Genomic DNA, 18,086 nt, shown 5'->3' on the forward strand with positions numbered 1-18,086 from the left:
CTGGAGCAGGTGCCCGCTCCATTCAATAATCTAGCTTTGGTCCTGTCATCAGTGGGGATAGAGCGGTGCAGCACCGACTAGTCTCATCTCAGTCAGTAATGTGAAAGATTTATAGCCGTGCTGTGTGCCAATTATGAGTTACATACAGCATATTTTCAGGGATCTTCTAGGCTGACTACCGTATCTTGCCACCTGTTCATACTGTATATAACATAGACATGCAATAGATGAATAAGGTCAAGGTGTGTACCTGTGCCCTCGGCGGACAGGGTGAATGGTGCTTTGTCGAGGTCGTCCTGTGGCTCGGCAGCAGCGGTTGGTGCTTCACACCTGAGGAATCTGACACCCAGATACCAGCAGGAGTGTCTGGGAAGGAAATGTCAAACTCAGAGAGCAGACAAAGATCAGAGGTGTGCTTTATGTTCCAGCAATGACTGACTGTCACAGTGACCCAGACTGAGTCAAGTCCAGTCAGCAGTTATGCTCACTGTGAGACATCATCCTCTCTGCTATCTTTCGTTTTTAGCAGCAGGATGGTATAATGAAAACAAAGGCCATCCTTAAAACAGAAACTTATATGATGAAAAAAAAAAACAATCCAGGGGAGGCTTTCTTCACAGCTGTTCCTTACATCTGACCTTTGACATAATTGTAGAGTAAGGCAAACAAGAGAATAACTTGCTGATGAAGATTTTGCAATAAGATGGAAAGCTCCAGCAGCTACTTAATGCACCTTATGGTGAGATTGTTTTCTCAACTGCAGTGTTTAAGGTCAAGAATGAACTTGAACTTCAGCATCAATGTGAGAATATGTAACTACTGAGGGAAATACAATCTAATTTTGCGTTGACTAATGAAAAGTTGAATTTGCCAGCAATAGAGAGCCAAAGTGAAACCTCATTCCAAATCCTATTACCATTTATAACAATTCTAACTCAAAATCAACCAGCTTTGAAATGTAGCTTTTCTAAACGTGATGTGGGACAGTCATTTTTTGAAAAGCAATCCAATATTTTTGTTTACTGAATATTTCTGGTGGCCTTTATTGAACATAACTTCCCAGAAGTCCCAGTACTTTGCGACTCAACATCACAGCTCGACAAAAGAAGCAAGTCCATGTCCAGTCAAGGGTCTGCAGATAGCTCAGACATGTCTGTAATAACAGCACGACAGAGGACTGAATGCTGAAGGTTTTAAACAGCAGAGATGACAACTACTAAACTGGAGAAAAAAAGCTTTGGGGAAACTTAAAGTAACCCAGAAACACATTACATTTTTACAGAAAGTCTGATGAAAGAAATGAGAGATTGCATCAAATAAAAGAAGCTAATAGAACAGCAGCTAAAACACATTCTTGCTCAGTTCAACATGCCCAGGGGTTTTTGTTACTACAACCTACACCTAGACCGGCTACAAGAATCAAATGTTTCTATGCATTGCTAATAATAATAATAATAATAATATAAAAGATAATAATACAACAGTGTCAGGGGCCACTCTGCATAACATTACTGCATACTTTTGCTTCTTTAAGCACATGTTGTTGATAATATTAAAATACTCAAGGAAGATTTTGAATGCACAGATGTGTGTGCCGTAATTCTTAGAAATATGGTCTTATACAATACCTTAAGCTATGCACAGAGTATTTTAGCTGTGAACTACAGGTCTGCTAATTAAGTGAACATAAAACCAATAAATCAAGCCTGGACGAGGGAATTGAAGTCTGACAGGAAAAGTAAAAGCAGTGTTCTACCTTCCTTTTCAGCTGATAACCATAACATATTGAGGCCATATACAAGAATCCACTGACAGAGACTAAATTAGACCAAACACAGTTACACATGCATGCAAGCCATGCCTCAGACCTGCATACAAGCTAACAGTACATTTTCCAGCAGCCTTCAAACAACCAGCCTATAATTAGACACTATCATTATATTGTAGCGGAGCTTAGATCATCAAGTGAGTCAAGAGCAACACTCAAATTTAGTTTTAAAGTGTCTTCAGATGTTCTGGAGATGTTCAAAAGATCACGAATCCTTCTGCAAGGAGATTATAATACCTCTAGTCAGACAGCAGTGGATTTCTGAAATCATTGTTTTATGTGCAAAATCTGCACAGCAAACTTGCAACCACTAACCATATAAAGACAGAGACAGTACTAAGTGACTAAGAGCACTTATGTGAAATAAATTAAGCTATATACTGTAAGCAGTTTTTACATGAACAAAAACTCTTGACTCTTTGAATCTTTTGAGACTCCAAAAAGATCTTCGCAGAAACTCTGTTAGTGACTCTGACACATGCAACCTACACCACCAGGTGGGATTCATTAGTTTACTGGCTGAGAAGCAAATATGACTCAGCTAAAATACAGAGCACAGTTGCAGTTTATTTTTATTTATTCCTAATTCTGCTTGAGTCATGTTCTGCGGTTTCCTTTAACTGGGTTACCAGAATTGCTGTCAACTCACCACAAAATAGAAATAATAAGACAGGCATTCACAAAACTCATTCTACCCTGCACAACTTGAGACAGTCAAAAATCTTTGCTTTGTCTGTGTAAATGGAAGGAATAAAGACAAATGAAGCAATACAAAGGTGCCACTTCACCAACATTGCACTTTACTTTGGTCTAATCCCAGACTGAAATCCATACAACACACATGCAATGACAGAAAAGATGACCAGCCTTTGAATCATTTTTCCTCCCATAAAAGCAAAACCTCAAAACCCTGTTTCCGCTGACTGGCTGCTTTTATTCCCTCTTAGATGCAGAGAGGCAAACTGGTTCAGGAGGGACAAGTCTCGTGCTTTCTGCATGATGTAACTGCGCCAAGTAACTGCACTGACCAGAAATTAGGGTATGGGTTGCCACTGTGATACTCTAACACAGTTAGATTATTTGTGACACATAATTTTTTTGTCACTGCCTGGCAACAAAGTTAGTTGCTTCTACAGCTGGAGATCCGGCAAGCCTGATCTTCCGGTAAATCAGCACTCGTGGTTAACCATCGAGGAAAAAAAGACTTCGCCACCTCCCTCATATATCACAGATAAATGTGCAGCTGAGGGAAGCTTAAAGAAGACTGGGCATCCTTTTGATAGAAACAGATCAAACTGGATATCCATAGCTACAAAGGGCTATTTTAAGATAATGTAAACACATTTAAAGACAACACCATTTAGCCAAGATTTTTTTTTTAAAAATACTGAGGTACTGTTCACTTTAATTTCAGTACATTTCAACTCCTTACATGATGGTCTAAATGTTGTTTCCCAGCCTTCTCCACACATACATTATATAAACTGATTTTAATCAGTTTTATGTAACTACAGATATACTTGTATAGCATGTATTTTAAACATATACTGTAATTGCTTACTTTCAATTATTCTTAATAATAATGCTTAATTCTCCTTTACTTTTAACTTTGCACTATCATGCACATGGTGGATGTGTCTAAAGGAAAAAGGCATGAGATTTAATTCTAAATGCATTGAAAATAACTTTCTTTGATTGGGTTATTACTAGGATTGATTTTGTGAGAATTCCCTGGTTCAATATGTCACTTATAGGAGAGTTCTGCAACAAACTATGCAAGATGTGGCTGAAAGTATGACAAATTATTGTAACGATTTTGCTTTGGACTTTGTTTTCTTAGTTAATTAATATCATACAGATGAACTTGATCATAAATTCATGACCAAATGTCTTCCTATGTGAGATCATAGTCGCAACATGTAAAACTGTAACAAATCACAGGAATAACATGCGGTGCCAGTGTATAAAGTAAAATGAGGTGAGACAGAACTTTGTTGAAACTAGCCAGTTTGTGTAGTCTCCTCCCAAGCCATTTCCTTCTGCTCAGTTTCCCAGACACGAAGGAAGGAAAGAGAGACACATTTGTCTAAAGGCTTTGAGTTTTGGAGAGCAACATGTCTGGGCTTCTGTAAAATAATTGGACTATTTTCAGCCTTATGAATGACAACAACAGGCTGCAACTATCACCATTAGCAACCCTGCCAATACCAAGAATAAGGTTAATTTTCCAATCATGCAGACTCTACAGTGTATGAGGCATTCTACAATTGTATGTCCTGATTTACTCCCTCTGAGACAGAAGCTACTGTGAACTAGCAGTCATGGCTGTTCTAATGATGGCTTTTTGATACAAGCTTACTCAACATTGTCAGTTTTCTTAGCATTAATATTGTTTCATTCCTGTTCTGTAAATATATTTGAAGTATTTGCCTGGTGTGGGGAAACTTTGCAACATTGGATTTTCTCTGCCAAAATTGCTGCATGTTGATGCTGATATATCAAAGCAAAACATTTAAGTTGGGAAACATTGTGATTTAATATTATTGTTGTTTGAGAATATTAAGTTCCTCGACTGAAATGAGGAGTGAACCTCCAGAATACAAGCAGTTATACATTAAACATTAGTTTATGTAGTCTTGCGTTGCCAGACCTATCTCCACAGCGCTGGAGTATGGTCTGGCTACACCGCCTATCTATTCTGGGATAGAGTAAAAAAATGCTCTGGCTTGGTTATATTTCTTTAAACCAATCACAGCCGTGCTGGGTGGCACTAAGCGCCGATAGAGGAAAGAGCGCGAGGGGAGGAACATCCAGCATGATTTCAGGCTTTATCCCAGCAATGTACATCTGTTGAGCCAGACTAGTTTACGTATGACATTTATTCACAATTACAAAGAAAGAAACATAATTCAAACTCTGCTGTAAATAGAGAACAATTTAAACTGTACCCATTCAGGGCCATTTCACCTCCTCATATTTTTACAAAGCTGTCATTTCCTTAATAATAACATGTATGTTGCACCAGTATTTTACAGTCCATAAGTCTTACTCGTGTCATCCTCATAGTTATTCTGCTCGACTTTCACCAAAAATGTTGTGTTCAGAGTCCCTGTGACAACTGGATAGCACAATGGGGCCTGAGTGTCTCTGATTTCTCTGGTCAGTACCAGTAGGACCTTTGGGGCCTTCTTTTCTCCTGGATGCCCAGTTTCTCCATGACTTCCTCCTCCAGGGTTTTAAGAGACGGTACGTAGGTTTTTTCTAAAGTGTCTTCTGGACTGGTGTCTTTCAGACCATCTGTAATAGCAGAAGGAAAGAAAAAACATTCACATGCAAAAATCTATTCAACTTGAAAGGCATAAGAATAAGAAGGCATGAATTTGAGCAGGCACCTGTTTGCCCTGTGTGCCATCAGATGAGCAGTACAAACTAGCTTGTTTTGAGCATACCCCAGACTTTAGGGAGTGCAATCAAGTTGGAAGGTTGTTCAGCATTGGTAAAGGTTTACTTTTTCCATGTGTATTCTAGTTTAGAAAGAAATGCGTTTCTTCCACTATACAACAATCAAACTGCATCACTCCAAGACCTATTTTTTTAATTCAACACTGGTGGTGGAAAAATGAATTACAAGACAGTTTTACACACACACACACACACACACACACACACACACACACACACACACACACACACACACACACACACACACACACACACACACACACACACACACACACACACACACACACACACACACACACACACACCTTTCCACTGCTGTGGTACAATGCCATCTCGTCTTTCTACAATAGGTTTCGGGATGATTCGACCAGTCCTGAGAGACACTCGGACTCTCTCACCCTCCTCTGTAAATTTCCACTCCACATCAGTTGGCTTCCTGGAAGATCAATATCAGCATGTCATAATTAATCTGTTATGAAACCAATACAGTAAACAACGCTTGACTATTTGTAGATATCTGAAAGTAGTGTAGAGATGTTATTCAGCACTTATCTTGATGATAGTAAAATGTTTTCTGCTGGTAACACTTTTATTTATTACAATTAATTCAGAATAACACCAGGAATTGGAGCTCTTTAGCACAACTTCAGCACACGCTACTTAGGACTCCAGATGAGAATAATGCAAGACCATCTAGAAAAAGGATTACAACTCATTCTGACTGCTAAACTGTGGTTCAGCTATTGTTAACGTCCTGAGGTGGGTGTGCACTTGCATAGGCACACTTTTTTTCTTGGCTCTAGCAAGGTGTACTGTACCTGTCTGAAGGGTCAATAAGTGCAACATCGTGGAGCAAGATGGGAGCTTCACTGGCAATGTAGGTCCCACGGTAATTCCCAGTTTTTCCAATATACCTGTAATGCTAAAATAAAAAACAACAGTTCCAACTTTAAAAACCGAGTGATGGCCAAATGGATTTTTATGGTGCACTTTGTCAGATTGTTTCTCCTTGAAGTTCTACTAGACAGCTGTCTCCATCTGGTGGAGCGAAAAAAATAAATTCACAGTGTATGACACTGCTACGATAGTAATTAACATGAAAACTTTACTGTTAATTTCACTTTTTGGTGAAAGAAGATGATTCACAAGCCATTTCTGTATCCAAAATTGCTTAAATGCATAATAAAGCATCAGCACTCTGTGTAGAGAGAACAGCAAGAGCCAACTTCTTATCCACTCATAAGCACCACCAATTATACTGCGATACACTAAACAGCTTCCAGTTTCCTCTGGGAAACAAATGACAGTAGATCCTTACTGTGTTCAGGCCCTCCAGCATAACCCAGTTTCTGTGTCTGAAGACTTGGATCACTTTTCCGTGCTTCCCTTTGTCCTTCCCTTTGAGAATCTCGACCTGATAAATGAATGAAATGCAGATACGTTAAGTCTTCGTAGTACCAGTTAATTTTGTCAATTCAAGTTTTGCCAACAACGTTTAAGAGTGTCACCCACAAGATTCTCTTGGAGTATAATCTCTCCATGCATTATTTATGGAATTACTTTAATATTTGTAATTCCAATATTACTTGCATCAGTTGTGTTATCAATGGCGGAAGAAATCTATGCATCTTAAGTAAAAATTGTAATTCCTCGTTAAAATGTCACATTAAAGATGGCTCAGCAATTAAAATGTAACTAATGTACAAGTAAATGAGTGTGAGCTTGGAAGTGAACGTCTTCCTAAAAAAATAGTTCCTTCTTTACAGAGATTTAGGTAAGTATGTTCTTCTGACCTCTGCATTGTAACTGATGTCCTGTCCTGTTAAAATTGTTCTGAGTTACAAAGGTTCTCAGAACTGTAGACTTGATACTTGGACTATAGTGAGACTTCACAAAAAGAACTCACAAGAAGTCAGGACTTGTGACTTTGACTTACATGGGACTTGACCATCTAAAGACTTCACTTTAAAGTAGAAGGCAAACACATTTAAGTTTAAGTTTTGACCTTGTAAAATCACAACAGGACTGGCAAATTCTCTCACACACACACACACACACACAGAATATTTAATTATAAGGACGTGCTACTGACTTGCAATTTGCTTATTAAGTACTGGGACCTGACTTAAGTTACCCACCGTGTCCCCTCTAAGCACAGACCAGTCCTCTGGAGCTATCGGCTCCACAAACACCTTTCTCCTCTTCTTCCCCGGAGGGTTCAGCCTCTTAGCAGCAGGCGTCCACGGTCTGTTGGTACCAAAGCGGTAATCTTTGGGTATAACCACCCTGGCTGCCATAGACAGGAGAGCGGTCAGCCTCATTGTGCTGCAGGGACAAAACATTAATCAAGGCTAGTAAATTAGCTTAAAAGGTGTCCAGTCTCCATTGAAACACTCTCAACACAAGCTATGCTAACGTTAGCTTGCTGATAAGCTATCATTAACGTTGTGTTGCAGCGGCTAAACATACGCCACTATTATTATTTTTTTTTTAACACACTAAACTATTAAATAAGACTGCTACCTATAGCATTAAAGCGTTGTACTATAAAAACAAGTATAACATGCAGAAAGATCTTACCCTCTGTTGTTCTGTTGTGTCAATGTCACATGTAACAGCACTGGCACCAACTATCATCAGCAGGCAGCGCCTCCTAGTGGGCAGGAGGGTAAGACCTGACTGTACGCATGCGCAGTAGACAAATAATGCATCTGCAGTTGGACAGCTGAAATTGACTTGTGGGCAGGATGCAGGCCACTGAAAGCAAGATAACAGTGTACTTCAGCTGTGCACTTCAGTGTAGTTTATTGGAAGTCTGCATCTCACTGAGTCAAAATTAAATAATACGGATATTTGAAACGAATTGCACAGACAAAGTAAAATCTCTCCAAGGGTGAACATATTTTGGAATTGGAGTTAATTGAAATTATACAATTGTTTTGGCTCAGTTTTTCACAATAGTGCCATCGTGCAAAAATTAGCAATGTCCTTACATACAAGGTACAAAACACTACATCACATGTTCCTTCCTCAGCATACATCCACTTTATATCAGCCGTTGTAAAAGTTTTCAAAAGTCATTCTCACTCATTCTATAATCTGTGAATTGACCATTGCCTTCTCTGTGTTGATGAGAATTATCACTGTTTGACAGCATAATTTAATAATAATAACCATTTCTTTTCAAATGCAACCAAGATGTGTCATTTGCAACATTATGAACACAAAATGTTCAAGGTGACATAGCTGTATTTTGTAAAAACGCGGATTTATTTTATAACAAATATAATAGTAATGGGCTTTACAAAACCCATGGTTTCTATCTAAAATTATTTTATTGCTAGCTTTTTCTTGAGAGTCAAGAGTCTCACCTTTATTGTTTTTGTTATGGTAAATAAAATGGAAATATATTTTGTATATATATATATATATATATATATATATTATGTATATATGTATATGTATATATTATGTGTATGTGTATATATTGTATGTATATATTTTTTAAATCTCATGCTCATTTGCAATTTAATTGTGATATCCTGTTTTATTTTAAAATGTGTCGAGGGAAACTATTTACAAAACTCAATAAGTATACTACATAGTTCATATTCATAGAACCCACATACCACAAGACTAGAGGCTACATTTTCATTAATCTTGTCAACCCGAGGTACCAGCTCCCACAGAGAACTTTTACAAATCAAAACGTTTAACGCCAGCACCTCATGGATATTCTAACAATGACAAATGAAAGTGGATTCAAAACTTTGCCTCCACCCAAAAATACTTTAAAAAACTCCTAATCACCAAACCCCATGACAAATACAAACCTGTCAAGACACCAAATCTAGTTCAGATATCACACCCTAAAGCCCTAAACTGTGCTGCGAGGCTCACTTGAGAGCAAATTATTTTTTTGACAAAAAGGTGCCATTGTTAGTTTCTATTTTTAACAGAATGATAAATGAGATGTTAAAATAATTAATTAGGTTTGGTTGAAAAGTAACAGTAGAGATTCAACACTAGTACCTAGCTTAGGAGGTAGTGTATGACTCAAGAGGATGATTTAAAAAAAAAAAAAAAAAAAAAAGTATATATATATATATATATATAAAAAATGTTATTGCAAACAAACTTGTTCATTAAAAGGAACTCAATGACCAAGACCTGATTGTTTCAGTTGCTTTCCAGACTGAGGAAGTGGATCTACAATAAACAAGTAGGATTTACTGATTTACTTAAGATAAAGATGACAGAAACACATTTTTTGTATCAACATGTTTATTAAATGGCCTGGCAACTACAACAGTAAACTAAGCAGCAGATTAAGATGAATGACAGCTTCCGAAAGTAAAAGAGAACGCTTAACAAAGAATTACACCTTAATGCCAAATTACACCCTTGGAATTAATAATTGGAATTGACTTTGACCATTTTATAGTTTGAAATCAGCAGTATGTTATAGGTGGGTATAACCCATATTAGGAACAGCAGTGAGGGTTATTTCCATTACCCTTAGGTTCATAATTGATTAACTGTGGGCTTGTGTTGCCAAATACAGGAAAGAACACTAAAGCGATGACAACATCCAAGTAACATGGTGAGCAGTTCCAGCGTTATGAAAACACTTGAACCTTAAAAGTTACCTATAGTGGAAAATAACAAACACCACATTTTGAACATGTTGTCTAAACAAATGTCGAAATAAAACATCTTCAAAACATCACAACTTGACTTCACAGCCAAAACAATAAGACCATCGAAGTTAAACGGACTCATAATCCAGTTAAGAGGGTTGGTAACCAAAAGGTCAGAAAACAAAGTTTTACAGATGGTTCACTGTAGATTCTTTTAATTTCTAGGGTTGGGCATTGTTTGGATTTTAACAATTCTGATTCCAATTCTGATTCTTCCTTTCGATTCCGGTTCTTATCGATTGTCGCTTCTGATTCTTTGAGGGGTGGAGGTGAAACGGGTCACATGCCTATTTTCACAAATAAGAGGAAAGTTTTATTTTGATTCAATGGTGGTTTGCCGTTTTACAGGGCTTTTTCCAATGTAAAATAAAGCCACACTAGAGCACTAGAACACTAGAGTGCTCCAAGGCTGCAACACAACAGGCGCCTGGCCACTTCGGAAACCAAAACTTGCGCATGTTCAATTTGGAAGTGATGATCGGATTTGAAACCAAATCCTCTAAACTATTCCAAACGATTCCAATAAAGAAACGATTCTACTGGAATCATAATTTTTGAAACGATTCCAAGTAGGAATCAGTTCTCGATGCCCAATCCTATTAACTTCTTTATATATATATAAAAAAAAGAAAATCACAATTTGAGTAGATCTGTCAGTAATACATTTGAAAAAGAAACATATTTGGTAAAACAAATTACTAAATGCAATTAAGTGTTCTACCCAACTACATCTCAAGTATCAAGCAATGGCAGCATTAATGTGAGCTTAATAAGAAATTGTACATAAAATGAAATTGATATTTGAGTTGATGGATTTTTTAAAGTGTTTTCCAGATCATTTCCCCAGAAAAAGGTGGTGACAGGTAACTTTTATCCCCAGCAAACGCCACAACTCCACCCCCACCAAAGTTTCAAGACCGAGCTCTGACGCAACAACATTCAGGAATGTCTTTCTGCTTTTCAAAAATCATCAATCAAACATCAGCTTAAGAAAGTTACAGAGGGGTTTACAAACCAACTGTTTTAATCCTACAATAGTTCTTCTCAAATGGGCTTTACATATTCAATCTAGCAAAATGAATCACGCAATTTGGTCACTTGCAATGAAGCATTCATGACACCAAAGCAACAAAACCTGTGTTGCATAAAAACGTCATACAGTGAATAATACAATGATTTATGGGACAGGACATTTTCTTTTTTGTTTTATAATTCTGAAAGTGCAATTTATCATGTATCCAATAACTGAAAATATGATTTAAGATGAGGCTGATAAGCTAGGTGAAAAAATGGAAGTCATTTCTGAACTAAAGCTGAGAGCATGGGTGAAATCTTTTTCATATTCCTGTACAATATTTACGTTTTAAAACCATGAAATGGGAGTATTTTTTTGTGGTTTTAATCTTTTTTTATTTACTATATATATATATATTCAGTGTTTTATTCCCTCTGAACTGATTTTTTTTTTTTTTTTTTGACACCTAGCATTCAGTCTTCGTAATTATGTAATTGCACTTAGAAATAAAAAATATATACACACCAAAATCCCATTTATAAATGAGCATTAAAGTGCCCAGTTAAATTGTTTGAAATCAGATTAGCAAACGTTTTGTTTCTGGGATATATGATATCCCAAAAATGGCAAATGAGGATTTGTTTGTCTCTCAATACAAACACTTAGGTTTTTAAAATTCTCCTATTAATTAAACAGCTGATAGCTGGCATCCTGCAAATGATCGTGTTGATGCTTAAATTCCAGAGAGAAAAGCATCAAAGGTTCTTGGTTTTCTTCTGAGAATTGACGTTAAGCGCTGTCTGTCACAGGCTGCAGGGAGAACAGGGGAGAGCAATTAAAAGGAATTATTACATTTAGTGTCTCGGACATGCAACATAAACATACAATTTTATCATTTATTTTTTGCATGGTCCATAAGTATCTATACTTTACATTACTGCTGAATAAGGCAAGTGTTTCACCTTATCTGCTGTTAGCTGGCTTCCTGCTGGAGCCTTTTCCTGGGCCTCTGCTTTTGATTCGCTCTGTGATGAGGGAGCAGTTACCTTGGGTCCAGTCACATCGTTGAGCTTGGCCTCCACGTTAGACTTGTTGCAGTCTACTTTAGAATCACCTTCTGCCTCTGTGTCCTTCGGCCGCTTGGGTGATGCCTAGCAAAAAAGTTTAAGGAAGGGTCAGAGAGACAGAAAGCTCAACTATGAAGTGACTAGAAAGCTCTATACTTGGACTGTGTATGACTGACAGACTCAAAGCTCACCTCTGTGGACTCCTCTGCTTTTCGTTTAGTTCCTCCCCTCTCGTTCTTCTCGTCGATGACCAGGGCCCCTTCATCCTCATCACTGCTGCCCTCGGCATCGACTTTCTTTGAACTGCCTGTATCCCCTGCACTTTCTGACGCGTTTTCCTTCTTCGCTGACTACAGGCAAAGATTGAAAAAAATAGTTTAAGAAAAGGAGTTGGGAGTCTGGAGTTGGACACAAAGAGCACACACCAAAGTCTAATATATGTCTTGAATTAGTAAACACTGCCGTTCTCTTACATTCTTAAATGATGGTTAATGTAATGACTGTAACTTGTGCAGAAACTGATTTTGCCAGGTTCATACAGACATGAGTTTTGTAGAAAAGTGTTGCACTGACCACAAGTTATATCACACTCTCTCAATGCATGATCGGTTGTGTTGCTTGGTAGAAAAGCGTCTCATTATTTTTCTTGCCTTTGTTTGCATCTCTGTGCAACAATCAAGTAAACAGAGGTTGTACTAAAAACAATTGACAAGTTTTCTGTTGCTGCCATTTTTGGCTTTCATCTATTAGTTTGTTTACTTTACAAAATGTGACATTACACAGGGCACAAACATAATGTTGATTACCGACAGTACAATAAAACACACTTGGCCTCTATCTTAGAAATACACATACCTCGTAGCCTTCATGCGTGACGGTGGGGTTGTTCTCAATCTCCCAGAGTCCCTCAGCGAAGCCTTTCCTCTTGTTTGCTTTTCCAAACTTCTCCTTATTTTCATCGTACAGGCACAAATCTTTTGCCCCGAGGAACGCCCTGTGGTGGTCAAACATAACTCAGTGAGTAGGGCTGTACCGAATGTCTTTTTTCTTTTTTTACACTTGAAGCCTCTTTTGAGGTTTTCAAATGAAGCTTTGAATGTCTGTCGTTATGATGTCATCACTCTAAAAAAATAAGTCCTCAAACTATATCCTCAATTTGAATAAAGTGATACATCTGATTAAATTAGGTCTTTTTTTTATTGAATCAACTTTCTTTAATGACATAAAATCATTAGTCAATTATTACTTGATCAACAGAAATTAATCAATGACGATTTTGACAACTGACTGTTCATCAAGTAGTAGATCAATATTAATTATTGTAATTATCTATGTTGGAGAGAGCTTGCACTGGACATTGTTTTGTTAATGTTTTGTGTTCAGAGGTCAAAAATTGTCAAAGAGTCACCCAACACAATATAATGGATTATCTGCAGACAAGCAAATTCAAGTGAACTCTGAAGATGTAAAATGTTATGGAAATCAGGCCAGTTTGAGATAACTCATCTTGGACAAAAGTGTGGATCAAGGGAGATTTTGACGACAACAGTGTTCAGGGAATGTCACAGGGTCATAAAAATAGCTACAGAGATGTTTTGTTCTGAACCTTTATATGTACTACATAGGTACATTCCATGGATTGGTTAATGTAATGCACCTAAATGGACACATACAGATAAGAAACTAGTTTTCAGCAGTATTTTCAGGTATTTTCCAAATGGCAGAAACAAGTTTATGAGGGATGTTTGTTTTCATTTTATTCAATTCCTAATGTTTCTGTCATCATTTCGGCTCCACTCTGAATAAGAAAACATGAACACTCATTACTTACGTCTCATGCGTCCCAAAAAAGAACACCTGGTACTTGTTTGAGGGGGACTTCACAGCTCCTTCAGGTAACTCGTCAATCTGTGAATTATAAACAGTTTCTTGAGAGAGGATGCTGAGAAATCCCCAAATCAAAGCAACTCTTTAGGAAAACGATAATGAAGAAAAACACAAAGCCAAAAAGTAGATTAAAAATACTGAAGTGACAAACACAGGACCAACAAACCGATGACGGCCACTTGTATTCTGAAGAGTTTTATGACTTTAAAAACTCAATTTGGAAAACAGTCCAGACAGTCCAAAAATATAACTTAAAATGATGAGAGAAGAACAGTAAATCATGTTTGAGAGGCTTGAACCAGAAAATATTGTGGCATTTGTGGATACATGACTAATCACGAGACTAATGAACTAACAGTTTCCACAGTAGGGGTAGTAATGCTAAATGCTAGGCTTATACAACTGGACAGTACTATGGAGTACTCTTCATTGCTAATTGAGAGGTATTTTAAATTGATTGCTCAGCTCAAATAGGTTTTACCAGGTACTGTTAAAATCCCTTCTAATTCAACTCCTAAAAAGCCAATTGAGAACAGGGGTCACTCCACTTTTTGCGTCCACATCACGTCTTATGTTTAACATCCTTGCAGTACACTGTTTGGCTCCACCACTCTGCCAATATTTATTGGTGTTTTTACAAAAGAGCACAGCGAGACACTGGGGCACAGGAAGGCATGGCGTCTGTTTGCAAACTGCCAGACAAGCCTTTTGGCATTCCCAGATAGGGCCACTGTGTCAGGATAGGTGGGGCAGGACCTGTAGCCTGCTGACAAGGGACATGGCTGATAAGACTGAGAAAAAGGAGGGAAGAGGCAGATCAATACTGATACTAATTTAACTAGTTTAGGTGATAGTACAGATTAATTTATTTAGTGGCACTCTCAATAAACCAAAAGAGTGGTTTTTTTGTATGGGTTGCTCTATCATTCAAATGTAGGAAAGATTGCTACATCTAAAACAGAAAAACTGAAACTGCAATCCTTTCAGGCCAGTTGTGGTTTGGGGTTACAACTTATTTTGTTTCCACATTTTATCCGTTATAGTTTTGGCTCTAGTGCTGCATAAAGTGCCACATTCTTCTGTTTTTTTCATCCACATTTTCTCTTATTAAGTATACACATAACCGTATTTACAAAGCTCTAAGTGAGGCTGCGTTTGAGAGGGAAATGTAGCTAACCTAGTTAAAAGATCACGTTTTCGCCCTTGCTGAATGATTAGGAAACGCTGAGTGCTATGTTGGGCTGCTGTGTGTTTATAGACCTGGTAGACATTACGTTATGGTCTTACACCACTGTTTTATTAGACAAAAATTGTACCGTAATGGAAGTAATTCTAACATTACAAGCAGAAGCACTTAGCTAGCTAGCTACTTGTCGCAACAAGGGTGTGCATGTTTACAAAGTATCAAAGCATATGGCTACACAAGCAGCCATGTGTAGTCTGTAAAATGCAACAGTTATTAAGGAAAACTTATTTATCATGTAACTTAACGTTAGCTAAGTTACAACGTGGATTCCTGTTTGTGTCCTCAGATAGCCCAACTTTGCGTTAAGATATCCTTTGCTAACTATACTGGACAGACGTTAACGTTGTGTATGGAATGACCGTTAACTTGTAACTGACTCTCCCCGTTACCCAACTGCTCTTTTTAAGGGTAAGCTAAGTTAACATTAGCCTAACGGGCCCCCTGGGAGACGACAGCGGCACATGAAAAGCAGCGTTGGTGGCAGAGAGCAGCTAGCAACAACATTCATATTTAGTTAACCGAGTAAGGTAATTTGGTGTCTGTCTACACGATGACTCACCCGAAAGAAATTTGCAACTGTCTACAGTTGGCTGGCTGTGTGTGGATGCTGGGCAACGACCAAGCTAACAGCTAGGCTAACTCATGGTAGCTAACTGTTAACGTTAGGCCTTGCAGGTAAACAAGTGATATCAACATGCAGCCAAAAGGACTAAAATGAATAACAAACCTTAAGCTGGAAACAAGACATTAATATCGAGTGCTTACCCTCGCAGGCCAGTGAGGATACCCCTTCATTTTAGCAAATACAAGATCTCCAGGTTTGTATTCTTTTTGCCTGTTGGACCTCGGCATGTTTCTTGCAGAAATGGCTTGCTATATCAGATATATGAATTAAAATACAGTAGTAGTTTTAATGTAGTGCAATGTCCGGATTGGTCAACACCTGCTGCAAACAAGCCAAGCGTCGGTTTATCATCCAAATACCAGGCGCGGAAAACTGGAGCGAAGACGCGGCGGGCGACTTTTTTTCCGCGGATTCTGTGGACTAACGTTAACCACGGCCGGTGATAACGACACCGTTCTGGTTTATGTCTGAATAACGTTACAAATTCTAAACACGATAACTATTTGATTTTAACGTTATCCCACAACCCACTGGCTCGTCACTCGGACTGTTTGGGTTTGAAATTGAAACCCGCTTCCCACTTTGCAGACGCGCCCCCAGCACCTGATGAAGCTGCACAGTTAGCCAGCCAGCGCCCCTATCGACCAAAACCTCATACTGAAGGTAGATTTCTCATGTAAAAAATAACCGCAATAATTTTTGGCACACCAGCATTAAAACGGTATTCGCTTGGAAATGCGCAGGACAATGTTTGATTAAAATACAAATTCAGGGTAACAATAGCATATGTTTATTCTTTTAAGGGATTTACCTTCAGTCAGCCAAAATAAATGGTCCAGGCTCAATTTCATGGCCTGATTAACCTGCAAGGAAGCCAAAGGCAAACATGTCCCATAAAAACAGCCGCTTTTGTCCTCTTATTGTGTGGTAATTTAATTAAACATTTATGAATATGCGACATAATAACAAATGTGTGACACAAAGACTCTCTTCAAGATAAGGCCTCACTGTCAACTAAAGTGGGCCCTTTGTTTTAATAGTGTGCTTAAGTGGTGCATAGTTTCAAACAAGATTTTAATAAAATTAGGACAAGCCTTTAGCTAAGCCTGTCTCCCAATTACTCCAATATATAGTTTACAACATTATCAGGAAAGGCTGTCATCATGCTCATTATCATTATCTGTCACAAAACAGCTTAAATCCCAATTGTCCTCCATTTCAAATCAGCCAAAAGTATGTGGAAACCCACCCATAAGTGATTGTTGGACACCTCAATCCAAAACCATGGGCATAATATACTGCTTTACCAGCCTCCACTCCTCTGTTTTTGGGACAAGATTTTGGGGGGGTTGTCAGCCACAGAGGTTGGGCGATAAAGCCTGGCTCGCAGTCTCTGGTCCAATTCCTTCCAAAGGTGTTTGATGGGTGGAGATGAAGTTCTTCCGTCCACACCAAACACAATTTCTTTACAGACCTTGATATGTGTATGGGGTATGTTAAAACAGGAAAGGGCCTTCCTCAAACTATTTCCACAAAGTTGTCAAAATATAACTAACAGGCTAGCCACAGCTGTTTTAATCCTCTAGGGGGCCCCAAGGCATGAATTGTGGGCCCCTGTTCAGTCTCACAATTCCCCCCAACACAGTGAACCTGGAGCTTTTGCGACCCCTTGAGGGTCTGGGGCCCACTTTGCCCAGTTGCTATCTTGTCACTGTGTTGTTTCTCTTGATTTGTTTTTCTAAAGATATTGTAATCAAGCTTTACACCTTAATATTTTTGAATTGCTATTTCAGTTGTAGAAGATGGTGGATCACCAACAGGGCTGTAGCCAGAATTAAAATATATATATATATATATATATATATATATATATATATATATATATATATATATATATATATATATATATGTCAGGAGTCTGGCAAAGCGAGACTAGGAGTTCCCTAATACACCCTTGTTTGACTCTTGAAATGTTTGACCAGAACTAAGGTTTTAAATTACTTGGATTTTTCGTGTTTTATTTATTCAGTCATTCAATAATCCTTTCTGTGAATTTTATTATCTAATCTGAAGGTCTAAATTGTGTTTCAAAACCTTCTTAAACTAGCAAGAATAAAATGGGGCACATATCTTAATATATGATTTTGTTGGACTAAAGGTATAGTCAAATTTAAACACATTAAGTCTAAAAAATACTGGAATCGGCCTATAATACACTCACCATGTGTACGTTTTAGTTTTAGAATGTCAACTCGA

General features: G+C 38.0%; 2 protein-coding genes across 2 annotated transcripts; both read right to left on the bottom strand.

Moving 5' to 3' along the window:
• Positions 1-4,689: 4,689 nt before the first annotated feature.
• mrpl24 (mitochondrial ribosomal protein L24) lies at positions 4,690-8,000 on the bottom strand. The gene is made up of 6 exons (XM_031296124.2): positions 7,871-8,000; positions 7,429-7,615; positions 6,609-6,704; positions 6,109-6,212; positions 5,596-5,726; positions 4,690-5,125 (listed from the first exon to the last, which is right to left on the bottom strand). The coding sequence occupies exons 2-6, from the start codon at positions 7,609-7,611 to the stop codon at positions 4,989-4,991; spliced, it is 651 nt and encodes a 216-aa protein (XP_031151984.2). The 5' UTR covers positions 7,612-7,615; positions 7,871-8,000; the 3' UTR covers positions 4,690-4,988.
• A 2,996-nt stretch (positions 8,001-10,996) lies between these two features.
• LOC116047359 (hepatoma-derived growth factor) lies at positions 10,997-16,426 on the bottom strand. The gene is made up of 6 exons (XM_031296122.2): positions 15,971-16,426; positions 13,904-13,980; positions 12,928-13,066; positions 12,264-12,422; positions 11,968-12,156; positions 10,997-11,815 (listed from the first exon to the last, which is right to left on the bottom strand). Exons 1-6 carry the CDS (start codon positions 16,055-16,057, stop codon positions 11,795-11,797), a joined length of 672 nt encoding a protein of 223 aa, XP_031151982.1. The 5' UTR covers positions 16,058-16,426; the 3' UTR covers positions 10,997-11,794.
• Between the last annotated feature and the right edge of the window lie 1,660 nt (positions 16,427-18,086).

This window comes from Sander lucioperca, chromosome 16 (genome assembly GCF_008315115.2).
Source record: "Sander lucioperca isolate FBNREF2018 chromosome 16, SLUC_FBN_1.2, whole genome shotgun sequence".
NCBI lineage: Eukaryota > Metazoa > Chordata > Actinopteri > Perciformes > Percidae > Sander > Sander lucioperca.

Coding starts and splice junctions, on each gene's coding strand:
- mrpl24 (XM_031296124.2), bottom strand. CDS start 7,611: ATGAGGCTGACCGCTCTCCTGTCTATGGCAGCCAGGGTGGTTATACCC. Junction 6,213..6,608: donor TGCTGGAGGGCCTGAACACA/GTAAGGATCTAC, acceptor TTTTTATTTTAG/CATTACAGGTATATTGGAAA. Junction 5,126..5,595: donor TGTACCACAGCAGTGGAAAG/GTGTGTGTGTGT, acceptor CTGCTATTACAG/ATGGTCTGAAAGACACCAGT.
- LOC116047359 (XM_031296122.2), bottom strand. CDS start 16,057: ATGCCGAGGTCCAACAGGCAAAAAGAATACAAACCTGGAGATCTTGTA. Junction 13,981..15,970: donor ATCCTCACTGGCCTGCGAGG/GTAAGCACTCGA, acceptor TATAATTCACAG/ATTGACGAGTTACCTGAAGG. Junction 13,067..13,903: donor TTTTTTGGGACGCATGAGAC/GTAAGTAATGAG, acceptor TGACCACCACAG/GGCGTTCCTCGGGGCAAAAG.